The 25,764-nt window shown below is 34.8% G+C and overlaps 1 protein-coding gene across 3 annotated transcripts in view; it reads right to left on the bottom strand.

Annotated features, from left to right (window-relative positions):
- RAP1A (RAP1A, member of RAS oncogene family) overlaps positions 1-25,764 on the bottom strand; it is a 58,648-nt gene that overhangs the window by 19,652 nt on the left and 13,232 nt on the right. For 2 of the 3 annotated variants that reach the window (XM_031967293.1, XM_023503466.2), the window contains exons 2-5: positions 18,521-18,551; positions 4,171-4,239; positions 2,589-2,645; positions 600-740 (exon numbers count right to left, since the gene is read on the bottom strand). In XM_031967293.1, coding sequence (XP_031823153.1) covers positions 600-740; positions 2,589-2,645; positions 4,171-4,239; positions 18,521-18,551 — 298 coding nt within the window. Of the gene's footprint in view, positions 1-599; positions 741-2,588; positions 2,646-4,170; positions 4,240-18,467; positions 18,552-25,764 lie in introns of all 3 variants that reach the window. The other variant, XM_003769768.4, reaches the window with a different exon arrangement.

The following is a 25,764-nucleotide window of genomic DNA, read 5'->3' as shown; positions in this document are numbered from 1 at the left end:
ACATAGAACATAAAATCATGCAATATAAAAGAGAGGTACAAACAGATTTTTATTTTCTAATTTATACCACAGAGAAATTCTTTATAGCTCAAAACAGTTAACCTGTCATAAATTTTAATTCTGCTAAGACCTAACCAATTCACATAACAATGTACTTAACTATCTATAGTTAAAATTGTTATCATTCTGACTATACAAAAGATAGCATGTTTAAAAATTTTAAACCTAGTTAATTCATTATAAAAATAATCCCCTTATTATTATTATTATTAATAGACATTAATTATGCTTCTACTTTTGGGATTTAAACACTAAACCTCTTTATGAAACCTTCCTTAATAGCTCTTCACCTATAGTAGTATCTCTTTTCTTCAATTCCTTTTTGTGTCTTGTAGGGGATCTAACAATTACACTAGTACAATTATCTGCATAGTACAATTAAGCATCTTATTGTATATGATCTCATTCTTCATCATTGTGAATCTTATACTTTATACTCTTCAGAACACCTAACTCTGTACAATTGATTGATAAAAAGAAACTTGTTTATCTAATCACAGAAAGATTTTAGTGCTCAGAGGGGATAAAAAATTACTTACATCTTCTGTATCTTTAACTCGTAAAATCTGTTCCCTCAAGTCCTGTAAGTCATTAAATGTGGACTGAGCTGTAATAGAATATACTAGTGCAAACCCTTGGCCATTCTTCATATACAGATCTCTCATTGCCGTAAATTGCTCCTATAATAAAAGATGAATGTGAAGACAATTACAAAACTTGACTTATGTTAATTAGTTGGAATCATTTTTAAATTAAAAGAGTTTAAGAATAATTTAGTTATTTCATGGTAAAGAAAAATAACATGTAACATATAGATTTTACAAACAAATATTTATCCAACTGAAAGAAATGTTTCTATTTCTCATACACAGAACAAATCATACAACTTTGGGGACAACCAATGATGATTTTTTTTTTTTAAAGAACTGTGCATGTCCCCATTTATATCTTTCACCTGCAAGATAAATGCAGACCATAATCTACATTTTAAAAAAATGTTTGCAAAAGCCACAGTATCGCCTAAACTGGGTTGCTTTCCTCAGATCTCTTCCAACTTTAGAGCTATAATCCTATGATCAGTCTAAACCATTCAAGAGAGAAGACTATAGAACTGACAACCTCCTTTGGTGACCCATACCAATGTTTATCACTCTGATAGTCAAGAGATTCTTATATTCAACTAAAATATATTGTTTTACTTAATACCTATTTTGTTTTGTTCAGAAACAAAAGGTAATGCAAAAATCACAGAAACTACAAGTAGGGATGTGTACGATGAGCTAGAAAATTATTATTATTTAAATAAAATGAGATCTGTACAAAGGCTAGACATGTATTACAGAATATTTGGAAATAAGGAACAAGTAGTGTGGAAATACTGCAATGTATGCATGAACCATATAACTTGGTCAAAGCATAAGCTGTTTCCTGCTCTGCCCTTTTATTTCTATATAGCTCCTTTGTTCTCAAGCTTTCCTGAGCCAAGATCCTACCCTGGTTCCTAGGTACTTAATTCCAGCTGACTCTGCTTATTTCTTCTCTTCCTGTTATCCCTTCGCCTCCTCATGACCAAGCTTCTATTGTCCTAACTCAGGCATCCATCCCTGTTCATTCTCAATCTTCAGTATTCTATAGTGTTCATTGCTTCTTTGACTGCCTCATAAGGCATTTCTAGAAGCCACAGGGAAGGATTACAAATTTTTTATCTTCAGGTTTCCCGAGTATAGATTTTTAAAAAAAATTTATTTTATAAACTACTGTAATATTAAAGTCAGTAAGCTCCCCACTTATTTATCAGTAGATTAATATTAAATAACTTGATAGAACTAACCAGTTTATTTGGCTACAAATGTGAAATATACTACTATGACTGAATCTTCTCAACTATTTGATTGCAAAGTATCATTCATTTAATCACACCACTAATAGATTTTTCATCACTATCTAAAATATTATTTCTATGGAAAAATGTATTCTGAATTCTTAGCTATTAACTCAAAAAGCATTGCAACACAAACTACTAATAAATTGGGAAAGCTCTGGTTAATGTTAAATAAAAAACTATTTCACTCGAATTCTAAAATATTTTTGTTTGACTTGTAAATATTTCATTTGAGCTTTTTTTTTTTTCTCCAAAAATGAAGTTGCTAATACTAAAAAGAAAAATATTAAAACTATCATCTCTTAATAAAGATGAATGATTCAAATTATGTCTGTTTAAATTCATGGTAAATATTTTCTATTTAAAGAGAAGCCTGTTTGCATAATCCTCTCACAGTTGGTAAAAAGTCAAAGAAACAATATACAGATATGACAGCAACACAAAATAATATGTTGCATAGAAATTAAATACACTACAGAGGACTTAATGTGCTTAAGAAAATTCAATCAGTCCCAAATTTAGGAAGATTCATTTTTAATCATAACAATGACTTTTTTGCATGATGGGATTAATCTAATGACAACTTTTATTTGACATCCAAGTTATTAATTCAATGTATCATAGGAAGATAAAAAAGCATCCTTACTGTTCCTGCTGTGTCGAGGATTTCAAGCATACACTGTTGGCAATCAACTTCAACTTGCTAAAAAGTGAAAAAAAAAAAAAAAAAAAGAGAGAGAGAGAGAGAAAGAGAGAGAGAGAGAATGAGAATGAGAATTAAGTATCAACAACCAATTTTTTGTTCCCTTTCCTTCTCATGTTTACAAAGTATCTTGTTTAATTATTATTAGTGGCTTAAGAGCCCCTAAAGTTGAACCTCCTGTTCATATCTACTTGACAGATTTCAATGAAATCTGTGTGTAAAATGGCATTATGCATAACCCCTCCTATTACTTTAATGACTTATAATTTACCTACACAAAAAGTGTTCTCCCAATGTGCAACAGGAAGACCACTAGATCTGGAAGCATAAAAGAGGAGTTCCAGGACCATTCTGCTATTTACCATTTTTGAGACTTTGGGAAAGGTCATTTAACCTTTTTGGTCTTAGAGGAATCAAAAAGTCTTTTCCCAGTTCTAACTTGTATTCTTATGATCCTAAGATGAGGATAACAGGGAAACAGGTTTTGTGATACTCAAGATCCTACAGTACTTCAAGTAATAATGCTTCTTGGGAATTGTAGGCTTTTTAGAGGTTTACTCTGCAGAATCTACTATATGCACACATACACCACACCACCATGCTTTCAAAAGTACTTCCTCAATGATATTTTTGCAGTTAGTTTTGAATCAGGGATCAACAACAGCAGAACATCTAACAACATTAGTAGTTACATTAATATGAACCCTAATCTTCATTTTAGAACTTACTTCTTTTGGTGCTGGCAATAAAGGAAAAATAGCACTAAAATGACCTGAGAAAGGGCTTGAGTAATATATAATTATGACAGAATAGAATTATTCCACAATTTTCTCAATTCTGTTAGTGCAGAACGAAAGAACTTCTCTTTCCCATTTGAAAAAAAATTGGTTTCTGATTTGAGCACTCTCTTCAATGATCTTTTAACACATTCTCTTTTACCTCCCTCATATTAACAAGAAAACGAGAGAAAAAAAATCAGTAAAGATTGCCAGAGAACTTTACAGCTACACAATATGGCCATTTGCCAAGACCAAACTCATGACTCTTTGTATTTTAAAAGGGACAAGGTAACATTTTTTTATAGTCAAGCAAGAAAATAAACAAAAGGCAGTTGTATAACCACTTAATGATTTCCAGCATGCAATTATGGACATTTTAAACCATGAAGAAGTAGATAAAAATCAAAAGCAGATCTATTGTAATGATCCTGAAGTATTTTTTCTTCCACATAAAAATTTATTCCAGAAAAATGTGAACATTACTATAATCGTATGGTTTAGCCTATTTAATATTTAATTATAAGATCTTTAAAATAGTAATGGACCACTTAGAAATTTGTTAAAGGGAATAGTATGAACTTAAGAAAATTTTAGGTATTTAAAAATATACTTATGACTCACGCAGAGAATTTGTATTTAGTTTAAAAATAACTTGTTTTTAAGCAGCAATTTTGTGTACCAAGAATTCACGTTGTAAGGAAACACTAGTGAAAATGTAGAGACAAGTTCCAAGTTCCAGAGCTTACCTTTCTGTAGGAGTCTTCTATTGTGGGGTCATATTTTTCAACAAAGATTCCTTGGACAAACTGTACTGTCTAGAAAAGTAAAAATGGAGAAAAAGTTAATTAACTAACAATAAAACCTTTTGACAAAAGTTAACAGCCAAAAAGAGATCACAATTCAATTAAATCACAATTTAAAATTTTTTTGCAGTGCTTTAATTTTTAAAACTTCCACAATGTCACTATAATATTAGAGTAAGATGAATTTAGGGAAAACTTCAAAATACAGCATATTCCAAAAAGAAGACCATATATAATATGTATTCACTGAAATAATTTAAGTCAACATATCTGAACAGGGAACTGATAATCTATTTTTTTCAGAGAGACAATTATGGGAAAGGAGTATAATTAATTATGTACTAAACTGGATATTTATACCATCCTTAAATTCATGTCTCTGCAGTACAACTTGGTATTATCAAAGCGCAGTTCTAAATATACGAAAACACTGTGATGATAGTTATCTAAAAGTCACATACATTCCATAGTAAATTTTACTTGGTTTAACTCTGAAAACTAAAATGTCATTTAACTATTCAATAGCAGTGAAAATGTAGAAAACCATTTAAATGATCAATAATATGTCACCTCTATATGTGAAAATGTCTTATATGTAAAAAAAAATTTTTTTAAACATTACATGCTAGATAGAAGTCCAAGAAAAATGGAAATTCACTTTAAAATTATCTTTTTATTTATTTATTTATTTATTTTTGCTGGGGCAATTGGGATCAAGTGACTTGCCCAGGATCACACAGCTAGGAAGTGTTAAGCATCTGAGGCCAGATTTGAACTCGGGTTCTCCTGACTTCAGGGCTGGTGCTCTGTCCACTGTGCCACTTAGTTGCCCCTCTGTCTTTTTTAAAAATAAAATTTCCCCCCCAGTTACATTGCCCAGAATTGTCTCTCTGAAAAAAATAGATTAACAGATTATCAGAAAATTTTTATTATTGATTTTCACAGGATTTTGAGTTCCAATTTTTTCTCCTTATTTTCCTCTCCTATCTTCTTCTGAAGATGGTATGTAGTTTGATATAATTTATACATGTGCTATCATGTAAAGCATTTCCATATTAATCATAGTTGTGAAAGAAACAAATCAAAGGGGGGGGTGGAGAGAGACATGAGAAAGAATAAAGTGAAAAAATATACTCCAATCTACATTCAGAGACTATCAGTTTTTTATCTGGTTGTAGGTAGCATTTCCTTTGTGAATCCTTTGTATTTAATCTTGGGCCATTGCATTGTGTTGCTGAGAAGAGTTGCGTTAATCATGGCTAATCATCATACAACGCTGTTGAGACTGCACAACGTTTTCCTGGTTCTGCTCATTTTACTTTGTATCAGTTCATACAAGTCTTTTCAGAATCTGGATTTTTCTGAAATCTACCTGTTCATCATTTCTTATTGCACAATAGCATTCTATTCCATTCATGTACCACAGCTTGCCATTTCCCAAATGACGGGCATTCCCTCAACTTCCAATATTTTGCCATCAAGAAAAAGGTTGCTGTAAATATTTTCATATAGAAACTACCTATATAAAAATATTTACAGCGGCCTTTTTCTTTTTTATGATCGTTTTGATATATAAACCTATTAGTGATATTGCTGCTCAAAGGGTGGACCAGTTGGAAATAGTTCCAAATTACTCTCCAGAATGGTTGGATCAGTTCACAACTCTACCAACAGTACATTAGTGTCCCAATTTTCCCATATTTTCTCCAACATTTATCTTTTTTTGTCACATTGGTCAGTTTGATAAGTGTGAGATGCTATCTCAGAATTGTTTTAATGTGCATTTCTCTAATCAAAAGTAACTTAGAGCACTTCTTTATATATCTATAGATAATTTTGATTTCTTCATCTGAAAACTGCCTACTCATATTCTTTGACCATTTATCAATCAGGGAACTGAAAATTCACTTCTACAAATTCCACTCCTATCACCTTATTTTTAATACATTATCTGCTAATTTCAAAACTATTTCTGAACAAGTTAAAACCAGGTCAAAGAAGCCAATAGCCCTGTATAAAGTGTTAAAACTTTGTTGCTTAAAATTTAATGCATTTGTCTTAGATTTTACTGAATTATTCCTCTATAAGAATTATCTAGGCTGGAAACAAAGTATCTCATATCTTTTAGTTATAAAAATTTCCTTGGAAAGCTTTAAGAAACTTACCTTTTTGGGAAAAGATTAGATACACTCACTCCCCCACCTCACCCAGAAAAATTTTAACTTTTTCTTGAGAAACCATTACTTTTCAAAGAAATCTTATCCTATATATAACTTAAATGTCAAACAAATCTTACACTGTGCTTTTTACCTATCTGATCATTTTTTCCTCACACTTCTTTCAGGGATCATTATCCATCTCCCACCTTTTCCTGAAGGCTCATTTCTAGGATCTAACTTCTTCTCTCTCTGTAGATAGTCTCTGCCTTAGTAAGCAAAGTTTCACCATTTCTTTTTCTTCCAATTCTTTGTGATGCCAAGTGCCAGATCTATAAAAATAAATCCTTCCTTGTCCTCACTCACTCCAGATACGTTGATCCAATCCCTCCCATGTTCCATTGAAGGTCTGCCTATTATGTCTTCTGGAACTTCTATTTCAGTTATACACTTTTCTTCACTTTAGATTTCTTTTCATCTTTACCTGTCAAGCACACAGAGTTCCCCTCAAAATATATTCTTAGTCCTTCTCTCTGGCTTTCTCTCCTATTCCTAAAAGGTAGGTCAGTATACTCCTTGAATATCCAATATGACTGCCATACTCTCTTTGCTGCCACTATTCAACAATCTCTTTTGAGGTTTATTTCAATGAAATCTATCACAAAAATCCAGATTTTGGTAACAGGTTATCTACTAGTTCCTAAATACTACAACTGGTCTTTCTCATTGGTGAGCTATCATCCCATTCCCCCACCCTCATTTTTGCTCAGATTACCTTAATTTACACTGTGGCATCTTGATAGCATGTAGTTTCTCCTATTAGAACATTTCTGCCTTGCTTTGTATCCCTAGTGCTTAGCACAATGCCTTATATTTACAGTACTTAATAAATGCTTGCTAAGAATACTGCCCAACCCAATCTTATATTACTCCCACTTTCTACCTTCACTCCTACTCATGTATTGCTGAATGGAACTAAACGAAATTATGAAACCAAAAGGAATGAGATCACTACAAATTTGTTATCTAATTTCAACTGGAACCTGAAAGACAATCTTTTAACTCCTCCTTAAATGAGTTAATCCCATTCCCTGGAGGTCATTCCAAACCTTTTTTCCCCTCAAGCTTCCTATTCCCCAGCCTTCTGCGTTGAAGATCTAGACTAATCCATTACTGAGAAAGAGAGGCTATTTTCTGGTGAAATCCCTCTTCTCATGAAAATCGCAAAAATACAAAATCTCTCATTTATTTCCTTTTTTACTTTTGTTTTTGGTAAAGGCTGACCTTTCTCAGCATGCATCTAAACTTCAGTTTTTTCCTACTGACTGGCTTCTTTCCTGCTTCTTTAAATCTGCTCTAGTCTCCCCCATCCTTCAAAACTATTCAGTAGATGATCCTACCACCCCTCAAGTCATTATCCTATATCTCTCCTTTCTTTCTCTGCTAAATTTCTGGGGAAAATAATATATATTCAATGGTCCTACTTCCTGCCTTCTACCAATTTCTCAAGCCTTTGCTATCTGGTTTCAGACTTCATCATTCAATTGCTATTGCTCTCTCTATTGATGATTTAACTGACAAGTGTGATGGATATTGATTTAACTGTAAAGTGACCTCTCTACAACTCTAATTCTACTGATGACACTTTTCTACAAGGGAAAGGACAAGATTATGGTGGGAAAGGACAAGATTATGGTGGGAGAGGGAGGAGAATAATTATTCTCACCTTGCTTTATTACTACCAATGTAACAGCTTTCTTGGTTTCTTTGGCTGGTTCCTTACCCATATCATGTCCCTGTGAATGTCCCTCTCCTCTCTTCTTTACTCTTTCATTTGGTTCAATGATTGATGTTCACTGGTTTAGTTATCTATGGAGATGACGCATAATCTACAATATATACAGTCCTATTCTCTCAAATTATATCTACAACTGTCATCAGATTGGTTGCCCTAGAACAGAATTCATTATTTTTCTCTTTAAACCCATTTCAATTCTAAACTTCCCCAACAAGCAACATCATCCTTCAAGTCGCCCAGGCCATTCTCCATGAACTATCCATTTTACCTCATTCAATATGGCCAATCACTTGCCAAATCCTGTTGCTTATGCCCCACAGTATATTATATACTACTCAACTTAGCTCTATTCACACTTTCAGTTTCTGTCCTCTGACAGTTCAGACCCGTAACACCTCTCACGTTATCTGGTGCCTTTGCCTCAAATCTCCCATTTTAGATCCATACTCCACATAGATGCCAAAGTGAATTTGCTAAAGTGCAGATCTGAACATCTCATTCTCTTCCTCAATAAAATCCAATGGCCCTCAAGTGTCTCTAGGAAAAAAGTCCCTTTTGTGGTCCAACTTACCTTTCCAAATTCATTCTATATTATTATACTTTTTTGTGTTCCATAGTCCAGCCATACTGCTTTATTATTCCTCACAAAATACTTATCTATGGCCTTCACATCTTTTTACTAGCTGTCCCCCATCCCTGTAATGCATGCCCTTCTTTCTTCTGCCTCTGCCTCACGGAATCCATTTCTTTCAGGACTCTGTTCAAGTGCCTCACTTTTGAAATGAAATGATTTCTAATCACCCTATATGTGAGTGCTCCCTTCAATTAACCTTGTATTTACTTATTTATATATGTGTTATCTCTCTAATGTAACATAAGCTACTTGACAGCAAAGACTCTCAGTTTGGCCTTTTAATGCCCAGTTTGGTATAGACAAGCACTTAAATGTTTGCTGATTGAGGATTTCATCTATTCTTATATTTTCAATGATCAAATCTATATTGAGTCCCAAAATTTATACATTGAACACTAAAGTCTCTAATGAATTTCATTCTTATATCTTCACCTTATGTCCCTTAGACATTTCAGGTTAAAATTGCTAAACACATCTTCCAAACACTTTTATTTTTAAGTGTTCATAAGAATTCCCCTTTCTTCTCAATGACAACGTTTAGAGTTCCTCTCTCTTAATCCATTCTCCCCCTTTACTGATACCACTAAAACCCAGAACATCTCATCTAGTCTTGCTTCCTACTTTTTCACCTTAGTTCCTGTCCAGGTAGTACAAATATTAACAAATGGGAAAAGAAGGAGGAGAAGAAGGCATATCTAATAACTTATCTTGATAACCTTTCTTTTCCTTCCTGGCATTCCTCTCTCTATTCTTCCCAGTAGTTCTAGTCCTAGCAGTAATGTCTTTAGCCTTTTCTCATCTCAAATTCAACATACATTTATTAAGTATTTTTACATTCTGGGTGCTGTGCTAGAGATACAAAGACAAAAATGAAAGTCCTTGGGCAAGAAAAATCAGATCAAGAAGGAAGAAAAATAACTGAGAAAGAAAATAAAATGCAAGTAAATAACAACAGAGAAAGTGAGAATGCTATGATGTGTTCCACACTCTGTTCCCACAGTTCTCTCTCTGCGTGTAGATGGCTCTCTTCCTCACTGCACACGTGGAACTGGTTTGACTCATCTCAATATTGAAGAGAGCCACTTCTATCAGAATTGATCATTGTATAGTCTTGTTGTTGCCATTATAATGATCTCCTGGTTCTACTCATTTCACTTAGCATCAGGTCTTGTAGGTCTCTGCAGGCCTCTCTAAAATCATCCTGCTAGTTGTTTCTTACAGAACGACAGTATTCCATAGCATTCATATACTATAATTTATCCAATTGATGGGCATCTACTCAGTTTCCAGTTCCTTGCCACTACAAGGAGGGCTGCCACAAACATTTCTGCACAGGTAGGTCCCTTTCCCTTTTTAGGATCTCTTTGGGATTTAACCCCAGTAGAAACACTGCTGAATCAAAGGTATGCACAGTTTGATAACTTTTAACTTACAAAATTTTCTGATTTGATTCTCATGACAGCCTTCTGAACTAAGTGCTATAGAAATTATCTTATTTTACAAATGAGGACTCAGGAGGAAAGGGGTTAAATGACTTTTCCATGGTCACACAAAGATTTTTGGTATCCCTGATAGTCACACAAAGATTTTTGGTGTCTCTGATGAGATATGAACTAAAGTCTGACTCCAAATCTAGGCCATATGGTCTCTTAAGACTACTCTACCCCAGGTCTCTGGTGATAAAATGTTTGGTAGAAAAAAGGAAAACAGAATCTGGGTTTTCCTTTGAAATGGAGGTTAATTTTATTTTATAACCTGATAAACTCACCACCTAGCATAAGAACTAGAACAAACCCTCAAGAGATCAGTTAGTCTAGTTTACTCATTTTACAAATGAGAAAACAAAGCAAATAATTGAAATAATGTGCCCAGACTGCTATGATATCAAGGTTGGAATCTGAGACTATATCCCATGACTCTTAATCCAATGCTCTCTTCTGCTATAATATCACCCTTTGTCTTTTTTTTGGAGACTAAATAAAAAATGAAAAAAAGTGAGTGAAGACAGTGGAACACCAAATATTATAATAAAAAAAAAAAATGTGAATGGGACAAAGAAGAAGATGTATTTGTAAAGAAAAACATGACAGATGAGGACCCAAATACAGGAGAAAGATCAAGACCTAAAATCCATTTGAGATATAACAAATAAAAGGAATAATTTTTAAGTTAGTTTGAAGTTTCTTGAAACCTTGTGACTTTCCCTTTTTGCCGGTTATTTTCAATCGTCTGTTCCTTCTTAGTAGCTAGTCATAACATCTCTTAGAAAGCTCACAACGATTGTGTATCTCCTTCAAGGACAGGAAGCTATGGAACAAGGCATGAGAACATATTCTAGTCCAAAAGTATCAAAGATGCATTCTCTTGAACCACATTAAAATGTAATTGCTTGCTGCGTGACCCTGAACAAGTCACTTAACCCCAACTGTCTCAGCCCCCCCCCCCCCCAAAAAAAAGTAATTGGGAAATGCTTAACAAAATAAATAAAACTACAATAGGTATTGAAATAGTATGTAGTTTTCTAAGTGATCATGGGACCCACAGAGATTATTTTGTATGGTTTAGTGGCCCCATTTCCTTTTTTTTTTTTTAATTTCAAAGTCCGATTCTTCTTGTGCATAGTGGCCCCATTCCCATTTGAGTTAGCTGCCACTATGGTTCTAGTTCATGGTAGGCCAAAGAAAGAGAGATAATCTGGCCAGAAGAAATGAATGGTAGTGGTAAGAAAGAAGCAAATAGTCAATAGCCTAATCCTTAGACCTTCAGTTTAAAAAAAAAAAGGGGGGGGGAGGGGGGGAAGAGGGGAGAATGATGGGAATAAGAACTTATTTAGCACCTAAAATGTGCCAGGCCTGTACCGAATACTGTACAGATTTTTGTTTTTCAATAGTGTTCTACTCTTCATGACCCTATTTGGGGCCTTCTTAGTAGAGATACTGAAGTGTTTTCTCATTCCTTCTCCAGTTCATTTTATAGATGAGAAAATTGAGGTTAAGTGATTTTCTCAAGGTCACATAGCTGTTTGAGTCTAGATCTGAACTCAAGAAGAAGATTCTTCCTGATTCCAGGTCCAGCACTACTACCTAGCAGTGGCACAATAGCTATTCTGCATACAGACTGAAACCTACTTCCTCTCTCCCCCAACTTTCTTTACTTATCTTGTTTTTGTGGATCATGGCTAATATAGAATTGTTTTTTAAATGACTTCATTTGTATAATCCAAATATTGTTGGCTTTCTCAAGAGGTAGGGAAGTGGCAGGAAAGAGGGAATTTGGAATTGAAATTGTTTTTAAAAAATGAATGTTAAAAAATGCTTTATATGAATTGGGAAATACTTGGCAAAATAGGTAAAATATATATTTTTTAAATCAAAAAGAAAGAAATGTAATACATTTCAGAAATGATATCCTGACATACTCTATCTCCACTCCCCAATAATTCCTTAATTTCAGATTTCCAGACTTAGAATGGACCTTGGAGGTTTTCTAGTCCAAATCATATTTGAAGAATCCCTTCTACATCATACATATATCATCTACTTTCTCTGCTTAGAGTCATGAACTACTTAACAAAAATGACAACAGTCATACCACATTACTAAAGGAGTTCATTATAAATTTGGTTATCTAATTTCAACAAAGAACTTGTTACAGTACTGCTATTTGTTTTCTTTTGATTTTCTGCTCATCTTAGTAGCTATTCCAAATCTTCTCAAGCCCCCAAATACTTTCTCCATCTCACTTGGAAGATATTTTTAATCTCCAAATTTATCGAGAAAGAGACATACTGACTCTCTTCAATACCCTATCCTTCTAATTCCTTAACTTACTCATTTCCCATTACCTTCTCTTCCTCCACTTCATCTCAACCACATATATACAAATCCTTGATCTTGCCATCACCCATGAATGTTGAAGAATTTTTAAATTCCCTTTTTTTTGACAACCTATTGGTTTTTCATCTCTCCTTCTGCCTTCCCTTACAAAACCCTAGTTTTTGTTTATATCATGACTTCCAATTCTTTGACCTCTCAATTCTCTTCCAAATCATCTCCCTAGTACTAACCACTTTTCTCTTTTCTAAATCTTGTTCCCTTGGTGAAAGATTTTAACTTTTTACTTTCTTGAATCCCTATAATCTGTCATACTGCCAATTATGTCCAGCCAGCTTTCAGCCTTGAAGTACTCATCACTTCCATCTTTTGTTGCCTTCACTCCTATATACAAACTCTTGAATAAAATATCATTCTAATTGAGTCTACTACAAATTTATGTTACACAATCTCAAGACTGGGCCTTCACTGCCACTAGGCAATCCTATTAAACCTACCTTTCCAACTCATTATCTAGCCCACACTCAAAGCAGTTCTTCCAAACCTTCTTATCCCTCCTTAAACCCATTGCTCATATTTTACAGAAAAAAAAAAAAAAAAAACTGAAAGCATCAGCCATTAGCTCCCTCTTCATTCACCTCCCATTACGCAAGATTTCTTCTGCCCCTCTTTTACCTGTCTCACAAGATGAATTGGCTTTATACCTTACCAAGACTAACCCCTTTACTTGTTCAAGTGATTTTATTTCAACTTATCTCCTCTGACAGATTGTCCCCCTTTTGTCATACCCACTCTTTGATTTATTTTCAATCTCTCCCTGTTTATTGGCTCACTTTCTACCACTTATAAATATGCTCATGACTCCCCCATCCTGAAAGACATCTTATTTGATCCCCACTGTTATCATCCATTTCTTCCACCTTCTGTAGCTAAACTTGAAAAGGCTGTAGACAATAGGTGCTTCTAGTTTCTCTCCTCCCAATCTCTTAACCCCTTATAGTTCATCTTCTGACTTCATCCCACCAAAATTGCCTTCTCCAAAGAAACTATTTCTTAGCTGCCAAACTCAATGGCCTCTAGTAAATTCTCATTCTCTTTAATCTGTTCTGTAATGCTAATCGTTCTTTTCTCTTTGATACTATCTTATGTTTAAGTTTTCATGATGCTTTTTCGCTCTCTCCTTTTCTGGATTCTTTTCTAGATCATGTCCTCTAATATGAGGCATCTCTCATGTTCAAACCTGGGCTCTCTTCTCTTATTCTATACTATTTCAATTGATGATTTCATAAGCTGCCATGAATTTAATTACCTGTATGCTGTTGATTCTCAAATCCATGCATTCTGTCCCTGACTCTCTCTGACCTCTAATCTCACATCTTCAAACTACCTTTAAGACACCTCAAACTAGATGTCCAATAAACACCTTAAACTCAATATGTCTAAAACTGAACTCATTATCTTTCCTTCTAACTCCTCCCTGAAATCCCCTTTTAAGTCCTTTTAATCCAAGAGCCTTTTCCTCTGTCAATTATTTCCTATTTATTTGGATAAAGTTTGCTTTGTCATTGTTTGTCTCCCCCATTAGATTGTGTGCTCACTGAGGGCAGGGACTGTTTCTTTTCCTCTTCATATCCCCAGCACTATGCAAAATACTTGGCACACAGCAGGTACTTAATGAAAGTTCATAGATTAACTGGGTCCTTTTCTTCTCCTCAACTACTTAACTTAAAGCCACATTCATTTCCATCTATCTTTTCCTGCTAACTCTTGATTAAGTGGCCTTCCTTGCTAAGATCAGTTTTCATAACTATGTCTTCAATGTTAATTTTTCCTATTTATTCCAGCAACTAGCCTTTCCAATACATCATTTGATCCCCTCAAATCATCAATTTCTTATTAACTAATTTTTTTCTTATTGCTCTTTAAAGCATGCATTTTACAGATGAAGAAACAACAGAAGAAAATAGCTTGCCCAACATAATGAGGTAATGGAGCTTGACTTTAAGCCCAGATCTATTCTTCAAAAAACAAACAAAAATTAACCCTGCCTTCCCTTCAAGTTATTGTCTATTTCTTTCCTTCTTTCACTGCCAAACTCCTAGAAAGGGTTCTCTACACATCTTACATAAAACTTTTTCAAGATCTCAATCCTTGAGATCTGGTTTCTGGACTTTATGAGTTAAAGGAAACTTATCTCTAAGGTAACCAATATTTTCCTAAATGTTAAATCCAATTTTCTTTACTCATTAGTCCTCATTGTCCTTTAATTATTTATAGCTTTTGGGCACTGCTGATTACTTCCCCTTCTGACACTTTCTTTTCCCTTGGGTTTAATGCCAATATTCTTTCCTACTTCACCTACTTGCCTAACCTTTCCTTTTCAGTCTCTGGATTATCACCTACTTCTTCCTGTCCCTTGTTGCTTTAGGGTAGATATATTATCAGAATAGTAAATCAGATTCAAAAGAAGCAGGGTAGGTAAAAGAAGAAACAGTAGCATTGTTTTGTTTTGTTTTTTTAAAAAAGATTCACCTATTTAGATATGCTGTACGCTGATGATACTCAAATCCATGCATTCTGTCCCTTATTCTCTGCTGACCTCCAATCTCACATCTTCAAACTGCCTTTAAGACACCTTAAATTAATGTCCAATAAACAGCTTAAACTCAACATGTCCAAAACTGAACTCATTTATCTTTCCTTCTAACTCCCCCATGAAATCCCCAAGTCCTTTTAATTCTAAAGCCTTTTCCTCTGTCAATTATTTCCTATTTAGTTGGATAAAGTTTGCATAAACTAAAGTTTGTCTATATAAGACACTGTACTTGATGCTAGGTACACCAAGGCAAAGATCAAACAATTCCTGTCCTTAACCTTACATTCTTCCATCTTTCTGCCATCGCTTTTCCTCTTTCCTGTGTCAATCTGCTCTTCATGCCAGTCTTGCTCATCTTCTCTAGGCTTCTCTTCATTGTTGTCCTCTTCTCAAGTTTCCTGCATCTTCTTCCACATTTGCAGATGATGTCAGTTTAAAAATAGATTATAGATAGTCCCAGAAAATTGGAGACTTTCTTATTTCCATGTGACAAAATGACCAATCACACTGCATCTAGGCATCCCCTCAGATCTCTGGCTTTTTTCTGTAGTGTTCCTTTGTTACTCTGGATGTTTGGGTGTCAACTTTTTGCTAAAAATTACTGAAAATATTTCAACTAGGGATCTGGTTGAAACATAGTGCTATCCATTCTCTAATTGATAAAAGGTCAAAGAATATGAACAGACAATTTTCAGATGATGAAATTGAAACTATTTCCACTCATATGAAAGTGTTCCAAATCACTACTGATCAGTGAAATGCAAATTAAGACAACTCTGAGATACCACTACACACCTCTCAGATTGGCTAAGATGACAGGAAAAAATAATGATGTATGTTGGAGGGGATGCAGGAAAACTGCGACACTGATGCATTGTTGGTGGAGTTGTGAATGAATCCAACCATTCTGGAGAACAATTTAGAATTATGCCCTAAAAGTTATCAAACTGTGCATACCCTTTGATCCAGCAATGCTACTACTGGGTTTATAACCCAAAGAGATCCTAAAGAAGGGAAAGGGACCTGTATGTGCCAAAATGTTTGTGGCAGCCCTGTTTGTAGTGACTAGAAACTGGAAAATGAATGGATGAAACATTCTCCAATTGAATGGTTGGGTAAACTGTGGTATATGAATGTTATGGAATATTACTGTTCTGTAAGAATGACCAGCAGATGAATACAGAGAGGACTGGAGAGACTTACATGAAGTGATGCTAAGTGAAATGAGCAGAACCAGGAGATCATTATATACTTCATCAATGATACTGTATGAGGATGTATTCTGATGGAAGTGGATTTCTTTGACAAAGAGAAGATCTAACTGGGTTTCAATTGATCAATGATGGACAGAAGCAGCTACACCCAAAGAAAGAACACTGGGAAATGAATGTAAATTGTTTGCATTTTTGTTTTTCTTCCTGGGTTATTTTTACCTTCTGAATCCAATTCTTCCCATGCAATAAGAGAACTGTTCGGTTCTGCAGAAATATACATATATTGTACCTAGGATATACTGTGGCATATTTAACATGTATAAGACTGCTTGCCATCTAGGGGGTGGAGAGAGGGAGGGGAAAAGTTGGAACAGAAGTGAGTGCAAGGGATAATGTTGTAAAAAATTACCCAGGCATGGGTTCTGTCAATAAAAAGTTATTAATTATTAAAAAGAAAAGAAAAGAAATATAGTACTATCTCACAGTTTCCTATGAAAAACACTATCACCTTACAACAGTATATAAAGGTCAACTGTTATGTTACAAAGTCTATAAACTAAATAGAATATATTTTGCTCACAAGAAAGCTCTCCCAACTCCAGGGTCTATTTATTTATTCAATCATATTTCAAATTGAGTTTAGCTACCTAATTTTCCAGCCTACCAAAAATTATAATGGGGTGGGTGTCAGTCAGGAGGAGCAAAACAGGAAGATGATGGAGAAAGATACAAGCAACAAGACAAGGCAGCTGACAAGAGGCAGAGAAAAATTATTTAGAAAGTCAAAAAAAGCTTTTTGTTGTTTTTCTTTCTTTTTAAACAATTTCAGTACTTAAAGCAATAAGCACCATGATCTCTATTTGGGCATACCTGATTGCTTAATGATACTAGAGAAATGTAGCACTATTGTACAGAACTAGTATATTTGTTATCTTGTCATTCTTACAGATGAGAACACTTCACTGTACTGCTATGAAGAACAGCTGTCCTGAAGGTTTAACCCTTTCAGCAGCTCCAGAACTCTCCCCAAAAAGCCATACTATTCTGATGATGTGTTTCACAGGGTCCAATTTAACAAAATAGCTCCAAGAAGGCTTCATTCTTATGTTCTTCCCCTCCCCTCCATCGCCATCTTCTAGCCAGCTGCACTGCATGTCCTCTCTATTCAATCTTGTCTCTTCATATTCAGGAACAAAACTCAAACCAATATTGCTGCTGTGTTAATTACTCTCTATGGTTCCCTTCACCAATACTTTAAGATTTGTGAAGCACTCTATTATTTCATTTGATTCTCATAATAGTCCTTTAAGGTAGAACTATTATTATTGCCATTTTATAGATGAAGTGGCTGTTTTTGTTTGTCCTTCATTCTCAATGAGGATTCAACATTAGGAAGTGATGCCATGACATGCAAGTGAATTGGATTGAAGAGAGGGAGAGATGTGCAAAGTCATCAATTTCATTTTCTCTTCCCAAAGCCATCTAGGTACTGTGGCAAGAGATAGATCAGAAAGACTAGACATAACCTGAATGCAGTGGGAGAACTTGGCCTTTGAGGCTCACAGAGGTTAAGAGACTTGTCCCCTAAACATACAGTTGGTGTCTCAGGCAGGATTCAAATTTCAGTCTTCCAGGCTCCAAGTCCCATGCTAGCTGCCATTATAGTAAATGTTGCCATTATTAGAATATAAGCTCCTTGAGGACAGGAACTGTTTTTTTGCTTTTATGTTTAGCATAGTGTTTGGCATAAAATGGTTAAAAATGCTTTTTCCTTCCTTCATTTATTCAATAGAGATTTATGTTCCTAACTCCTAATTTAAATTCATTTTTTAAAACTGCTATAAGGTTTAAATTATTTATTGCACTAAGAGCTCTTTGTTAAAACCAACAAAAAACCTTTCCCTCCCACTTTAGAGTGAACACAATCATAAAGTTATCATATATCAGTGTGTATTTCTAAAACTTTTTTTCCACGAAGGTTATATGTACTAGTTAGATGATTAACTCACCAAAGCAGACTTCCCCACGCCTCCTGAACCAAGGACCACTAGCTTGTACTCACGCATGATGTGGTCTGTTCAAATGCTGATAATCTGAAAAAGAAGGAATACTTAGGATGAGAAATAAATAAAATACAAATGTATTACTATCACATTAAATAATGGTGCTTTCTCTCAGCAGTCTAAGGGGAGAGAGAGCATGTGGAACACTATACCTACACAGCCATGTGGCATGTGCTAGGGCTAAAATCAAGAAGTATGAGTTCAAACTGCAGCCTTACACTTATTAGCTGTGTGACTTTGGGCAAATCTTATTTAACCCCTCAGCCTGGGTTTCCTCAACTGTAAAATGGGAATTACTCTTAATAGCAGTGTGGGCGAGAATTAAATAATACTTGTAAGGTGCCAAGCACAGTGTCTGGCACAGACAGTGCCATATGAAAGCTAATTGTTGTTGTTATTATTATTACAATATTACAGTTAACATAAATTCATAAGAGGCCTATCATCTTCCATTCTAAAGATCACCCATCTAACTTTACCACCTGCAAAAATTTCCTGTCAAGCTGACTTATAAAAACCAACATGGCCTCATCATTTATAGATCTAAAACTATTTAAAATGCATTTAATGTGTAATACAAATTTCTTTTAAAGTAAATTATTTACATAATCTAATAACTGTTCAAAGTATAACCTATCAGCTTTATTTAGGACTCTTTGAAATAACTGGAGATTCTTTCTGGAAACTGAAATTTGAGATTGCTCAATCTCATGAATCAAGGCTATTATAATAGGAATTTCTTTTGTATACAGATTGGAACACTGAAATCCTGAATCTCAAATTTTGTAATTATATAAGATTATATGAGATTATGAGAGATTACATTAAACTTCACTGGCATTTATTTGTAAACTAAATACTTGAAAACATTACATTGTTCAAAACCAGAAGAGGGGGGAAAAAACTATTGTAGCATAGAAAATAGTTAATATTATAATTAAGAGGTTTAAACAAGAAATTTTAAGAAAAGTTATCAAAAAAAGAAATTACAATAAAATTTGTCGTAATGTCACTTTTATAGAAAAAAGCAAAATAGATCACTCAGCATGTGAACAAAGCATTATGAATGGCATTTCTTGTCATCCACCTTGGGCAAATACTACAAATGAAAATTAACTGATAAATGTTAACAATTTAAAGCAGAATCTGTTATTTTGATATAGCTCCTAAATTTCCCCCAAAAAAACCTGATATATATGGTATAGTGGGTAGAAGAATGTTGGAAGATTTGATTCTGAATTCTGTCTCAGACATTTAATACCTGGGATAGTGACTGAACTTACCTTCCAAGGTTGAGGATCAAATTAGATACAAAAATAACAGAAACCCTTTGCAGCTCTTCCCCCTCTCCTCCTCCCCAGATACAAACAGAAAGCATTTATTCGGTTCTTTCAAGGAGAGGTCCAAGTACACTAACTGGACAAAGTCCAGCATGGTATGTCTTTTAAGAGAGATTTATAAATATTAGCTGTTTTTATTACATGGACAATAGGTATGTGTCTAAATTATCACTACTATTTTATGAATTTTGTTCATAAATACATATGGCATTTGAGATTCTTATAAGACATTCTGATATGCATTACTGGCAGTTTAGAATGGAAAAAACATTTAAAAAAAATAAGGACAAGATAAACATCAAAACACTAGAGTAGTTTCTGCTATAGAACCAAGGAAGGGAGTAGATTTGGTCAGATTTAGTAAAGTTCTCTGAGGCCTCCATGTGTTGTGAAATTTGTTGATTACTCCTATATATTCTTCAAAATGCATGTCTGAAACAACTCTAAAAGACCTAAGGAAAGATGAAGCACGCTGCCCAATTACTGACAAAGATGTGATGGACTTGGAGTATAGATTGAGATGTGTGTGTGTGTGTGTGTGTGTGTGTGTGTGTGTATGGACATGGTCAATTTATTTTGCTTGAATGTGCATTATTTTTACAGTGGTTTTTGATTCTCTTCCATCTCTGCCCCCTTCCTTCAATGTGGGAGACAGAAAATGTATTTTTGTTCATAGAAAAAAAAAATTTTAATGGACACATTTTCCAAAGTCACACAATGTAGCAATGTTTCTTAGAATAACTTGATACTCTGTATCTATCTTTTAAAAATGTATCAACTGAGTGATACAAAGATTTGTTGCCAACAAATATGAAGAGAAATGTTTAAGACGGGCAGATTACAATCTCTTAAAACTGCTAAATTCAAGGAATCAATATATTAAAGAATATGCAAATCTATTTTCTTTAACCCACATATTTTCTGCATTTTCACAGAGCACACCTTGATATAGTTATATTTGTACTTCTGGGACAATATGTCCTGACAAAACCATTTTATTCTGAGTAGTATTCTTCAATAGCAGCTCAACTGTTCTTCAAATTAAATGGCAAAATGTTAAAATGCCAAAGTAGTTTTTCAGGTGCTGTCTTTAAGAACTTTGTATCATACATTTAAAGTTGAAAAGGAACTTTAAAGTCCATCAAGTCAGATTCCTTCTTTTTATAGAGGAGGAAATAGTTGCTAAGAGACCTTACCTGACTTGCCCTGGGTTATATAGTGTGAGTGGTAACTTTGTCACTATATAAATTGGGCCACCTAGCTGTTATTTGAATGAAAACAGCATTTTAATTCAGCATACATTTATTAAAAGCCTAGTAATGTAAGGGAAGCATAATAAGTTCTAAAACAAAACAAAACACAGGGGCAGCTAGGTAGTACAGTGGATAGAGCACCAGCCCTGAAATGAGGAGAATCTGATTTCAAATCTGGCCTCAGACACTTAACACTTCCTGGCTGTGTGACTCTGGGCAAGTCATTTAACCCCAATTGCCTCAGCTCAAAACACACACACACACACACACATACACATACACACACACACACACACACACACACACACACACACACACGCCAGAGGATATAAAATAGGGATGACAGGAGGGAGGTTTATAAAATTGCTTATTAGGAAAGCTGAGTTGTAATCTCTGCTTTGTTACTTAATACCTATGTGACCTCAGACAAGTCACAACTTATCTAAACTCAATCTTCAGCCAGTCAGGAAACATTTAGTTAGTACCTACTATGTGCTAGACACCATGCTAAGAAAGGAAAAAGATATTCCAGGCTCTTGAAAACTCACAATATAATAGGGGAAACAACATGCAAATGTCCATGTACAGATAAGCTTATTTATACAATGAATCGGGAATAATCAAGAGAAGGCAGGCACTAGAATGAAGAGAGAAGGGACTGGAAAGGCTTCATGTAAGGTGAATTTTAGCTGGGACTTGAAAAACACCAAGAGGCAAAGATGAGAAGGGAAGAAATTCCAAGCATGGGGGAAAGCCAACGAAACTTCTCATAATCAGGAAATAGCTTGAAGATAAGGAAAGAGGAGAGTATTCCTGGATCTAGCAGAGGAGACTCTGCCTGCTGAAGTTATCATGAAAATTTAGAGTGCCAAGAAAATATTAGTGGTTAATCAACAATATCTGCACAGGCCAAAAAGAATGAGAATTAAGAAAAAGTAACTATATTAGGCAATTAAGAGATCATTAGTAACTTTGGAGAGAGGTTGTAGAATTAATAGTAACAGGAAAGAAGTGAAGGTATTTATTACAGATAGCCTTCTCGAGGAATTTAGCCACAAAGGCAAGAGAAAGACAATAAAAGAGAGGAGATGGAATAACTAATAGGGATGGACAGGTCAAGTAAGGGTCTTTTTTTTTTTGAGGAAAGGAGAGACATATTTGTAGACAAGAAGGAAGCATCAAGCAGATAGTGAGACACTGAAAATAAGTGAGAGATTGGGGATAATAGAGGACAACGTACTGGGAAGCTGGGATGGAATTGGATAGCTTGTGTAAGTATAGAGGATTGCTTTGGCAAGGAAAGGACCACTTCTTCATATATAATAGGAATGAAGGAGATAGTGAAAGAAAATACGTTGGAGAGGTGCAAGACCCCCTTTCCAATTAACTAATCAGAGACATTATCAGGTACAATGAGAAAGCATCTATTTAATCCCTGCAGGGAGAGGCCCAGACACACCTGGGAACCATCCCAACTCCCACTATGTGCTCCTGGAACCTAGCCAGCTTCCGCCTTCTTCAGGACTTAAAAGCAAAAGACTCAAGCTTTTTCATTGGATAGACTAAAAGGCAGTAACCATCCTTAACCGATGTTGGTCACCAATGTTGTCTGCTTCCTGCGGGTTACATCATTTCCTGTAACTTCACCAACTTCCTGCATCCCAGGGTTCAAGGCTGGGAATAGGGATCATGTGACTTCTTGAAACCCAAAGGTCAACTGGGTATAGGGATCATGTGACTAAGGCCGAGTTTTATAAACTTGAGAAAATTTCATCCAATCAGTCCCATTCAAATGCATCTTGAGTGATGCTGAATGATGAAGAGAAGTGGAAACTCTCAGCAAAAGGCTTTATTTTTTTCAGTAAAATATGAGGCAAGATTTTCAACTAGGAGGGTATGGGGAAGGGGGATCATAGAAGGTTGGAAGAAGGATTTAAAGGTTTAGAAAAGCTGCTACTGTCAGTGGGATACTGAATTAATTATATTTAAAAGATCTGCCTTGCAGTAGTAGTTGACATCACATTACGTAATCTATAGTGGACCCAAGCAGCACAGTTTCATGATTTTCTCTACCTTTTTTCAGCAGCACATGTGTGGGAACAGAAGGCAGTGATTGGTGGAAATAATCCCAGGGTGAGGCTTAACACACCAAAATCAGCAATATGAAAAAGAGGTAAGGGACTCAAAGAAGAGGACAGATAGTGCAGAAGAACTGAGTTAGTTAGAAGATGAGAACAGGAGAATGATGTAATACAGAGCGATGACCAGAGAGACAAAAGGAGGGTAGAGGGGCTGGAGGGCACAGAGTGCATGAAATCTAGAGGAAACAAAGCAGAGGGAAATCTGGAATAATAATAGTGATCAGATAAGGGGATTTCAGAGTAGAGGAACATCTGTGAGTAATGGCAAGATCAAGGATATGAACATTTTTATCTGTGACAAAGGAACTAAGTTGAGGAACTGTGTGGTAGGATGTTTGAGGAAGTATCCTCAAATCCTGCTGAAGGCAGGATCTAGAGAAAAAGATTATAATAGACACTATACTTAGCAAAGGAGAATGTTCTAGAAGTCAGTAGACAATCACTGCCAGGCTGGTGATAGATATGGACTGAAAGGGAATCTGGAAGTTGCAATGGGAATGAGGAGTATTTCCAACTCACCCACCTTGAAGTGGAAGTGTAGAATTGGGAATGGAGTAGAACAGGCAGTCATGAGGGAGCCAGAAAACCAGATGGAAGTAGTAGAGAAAATGAAAAGATGTAAAATGAAAGCAAATTTGGATGAAAGCAAAGGGGATAGGAAGCAGAGTAGACAACCACTCAAATTTTTTACCTCTAAATAAATCTTATGAATCCTGGTTGTTAGTAGATGACTAGTCCTTTTAGGCTTTACGTTTCTTCTGTGAAAATTGAGAGAGACACTAAATTTCTTGGGTTCCTTCTAGGGTGACAGCCTATATTCTATCATATTTTCCTTTGAAAAGGGTTACTACTAACTCATTTCTGCCAAGTTAGAAATGACTATGTTCTTCCAAGTAAATCCTATGCCTTTTTATGGAAATCTCTCTTGATCTCTGTACTCAAGATACAGGACCAGAAAAATTTCTCTTAGTGTTCAAGATTTCCCTACAAATAAGGAGAACTACAAATCCAGCAATAAACATTTTACAGTGTTTACATTTTGAGTCAGACTTGGTACCCCCTACCAAAGCAGACCAAGCAAATAACAATTTTTTTTCATTTTTCTTTTCAAAAAAGCTATATTTAATGTAACTATACATTGAAATATTGCCTTCAGAAAACCTTAGATGATTGTTTTAAAGAAAAATTTCACCCCCAATTTTGTCTTTACTTCTGTTTGCTTTTTAGTGGATAAGCTTACAAACAGAAGGAAGAAATAGTTTCCTTTAAACTAGTGAATTTGAAGTGATATAATTTTGTTAAAGGCAAGCTAATTATTACAGTAAACAAACTAAATTATATCCTCTTGAAAATTAACAGAAAATAGTTTGGAAAAGAATGTTTTTGATTGGAACCAATTCTTAAAAACAGACATTGAAAAGCTATTTTGATCATATTTGAATTACTAATTCAATACAATTACTAAGAACTTAATACATGCCAGGTACTAAGAACTAGAAATACAAAGAAAGTCAAAAGTCCTTGCTCTCAAGTAGCTCACATTCTAATGGGATAGACAACATGTTAACAGATACAGAGAATAAATACAGAGTAGATGGAAGACGATGTGAGAGGAGGAGGTGCTACTACCCAGGGATTAAAACAAGTAAAGCATTTATTAAGGACCTACTATGTGTCAGGCACTGTGCAAAGTAAAGATTCCTTAAGTCTGTCTCTGTCACATGTGTATGTGTGCACACATGTGCATATGCTAGATGTCAGGGATCATGAAAACATATTTAGCTCTCTAAAATAACCATTTTGCTTAATCCAAAGCATATCTAATGCAGAAATACAATATGTTTTTGGGTAAGGAGAAATCATCTATACAACTATCATTAGAAGACAATGTCTCCTTGCCCCTAAAAAAAAGAAAATATCATGTCTTTAGTAGGTTTTTTTTTTTTTGATGACTTGGTTATAAATGAAAATGTGATTGTACATGTATAACCTGTATCAGATTGCGGTCTTTGGGAGGAGAAAGTATGAAGGGAGAGAGAAAAACCACGAAAAAGAAAAAAAAAAAAAGAAAATAATATGCTTTGATCAGCATTTTGTCTCCATAGTTCCTTCTTTGAATATGGATAGCATTTTCCATTGTGAAGGACTTTGTAAACCTTATCCAATAAATCTATTATTGAAACTATATCTTCCTAGGATTGGAATGATCTGATGTTATTTGCCCATCATTAATGATCAGCTTACTCATTAGGTGGCAGTCATGATACCCAAATTCAGCAGATCCTATTCCAATTCCTTCCTTTCTTTGTCTTTCTGTCCTCATTTTTTTTCAAGTACTATCTATGTGTATGCCATATTTCTACTGTTCAATGTTGTCCTTTCTTCTACAAGTATAATTAATTTGTATTCTCATTCTCATTTTCATTTAAGGTTCCTTCGCCTAACTGCAAAATTATATTACATTATATTCACACGAAGGAGTAAATGTTATCTGAAAACTTTTTATATT

Source organism: Sarcophilus harrisii, chromosome 4 (genome assembly GCF_902635505.1).
Source record: "Sarcophilus harrisii chromosome 4, mSarHar1.11, whole genome shotgun sequence".
Taxonomy (NCBI): domain Eukaryota; kingdom Metazoa; phylum Chordata; class Mammalia; order Dasyuromorphia; family Dasyuridae; genus Sarcophilus; species Sarcophilus harrisii.
Note: the sequence above shows the minus strand (reverse complement) of the source record. Positions and strands in the feature narration are given on the sequence as shown.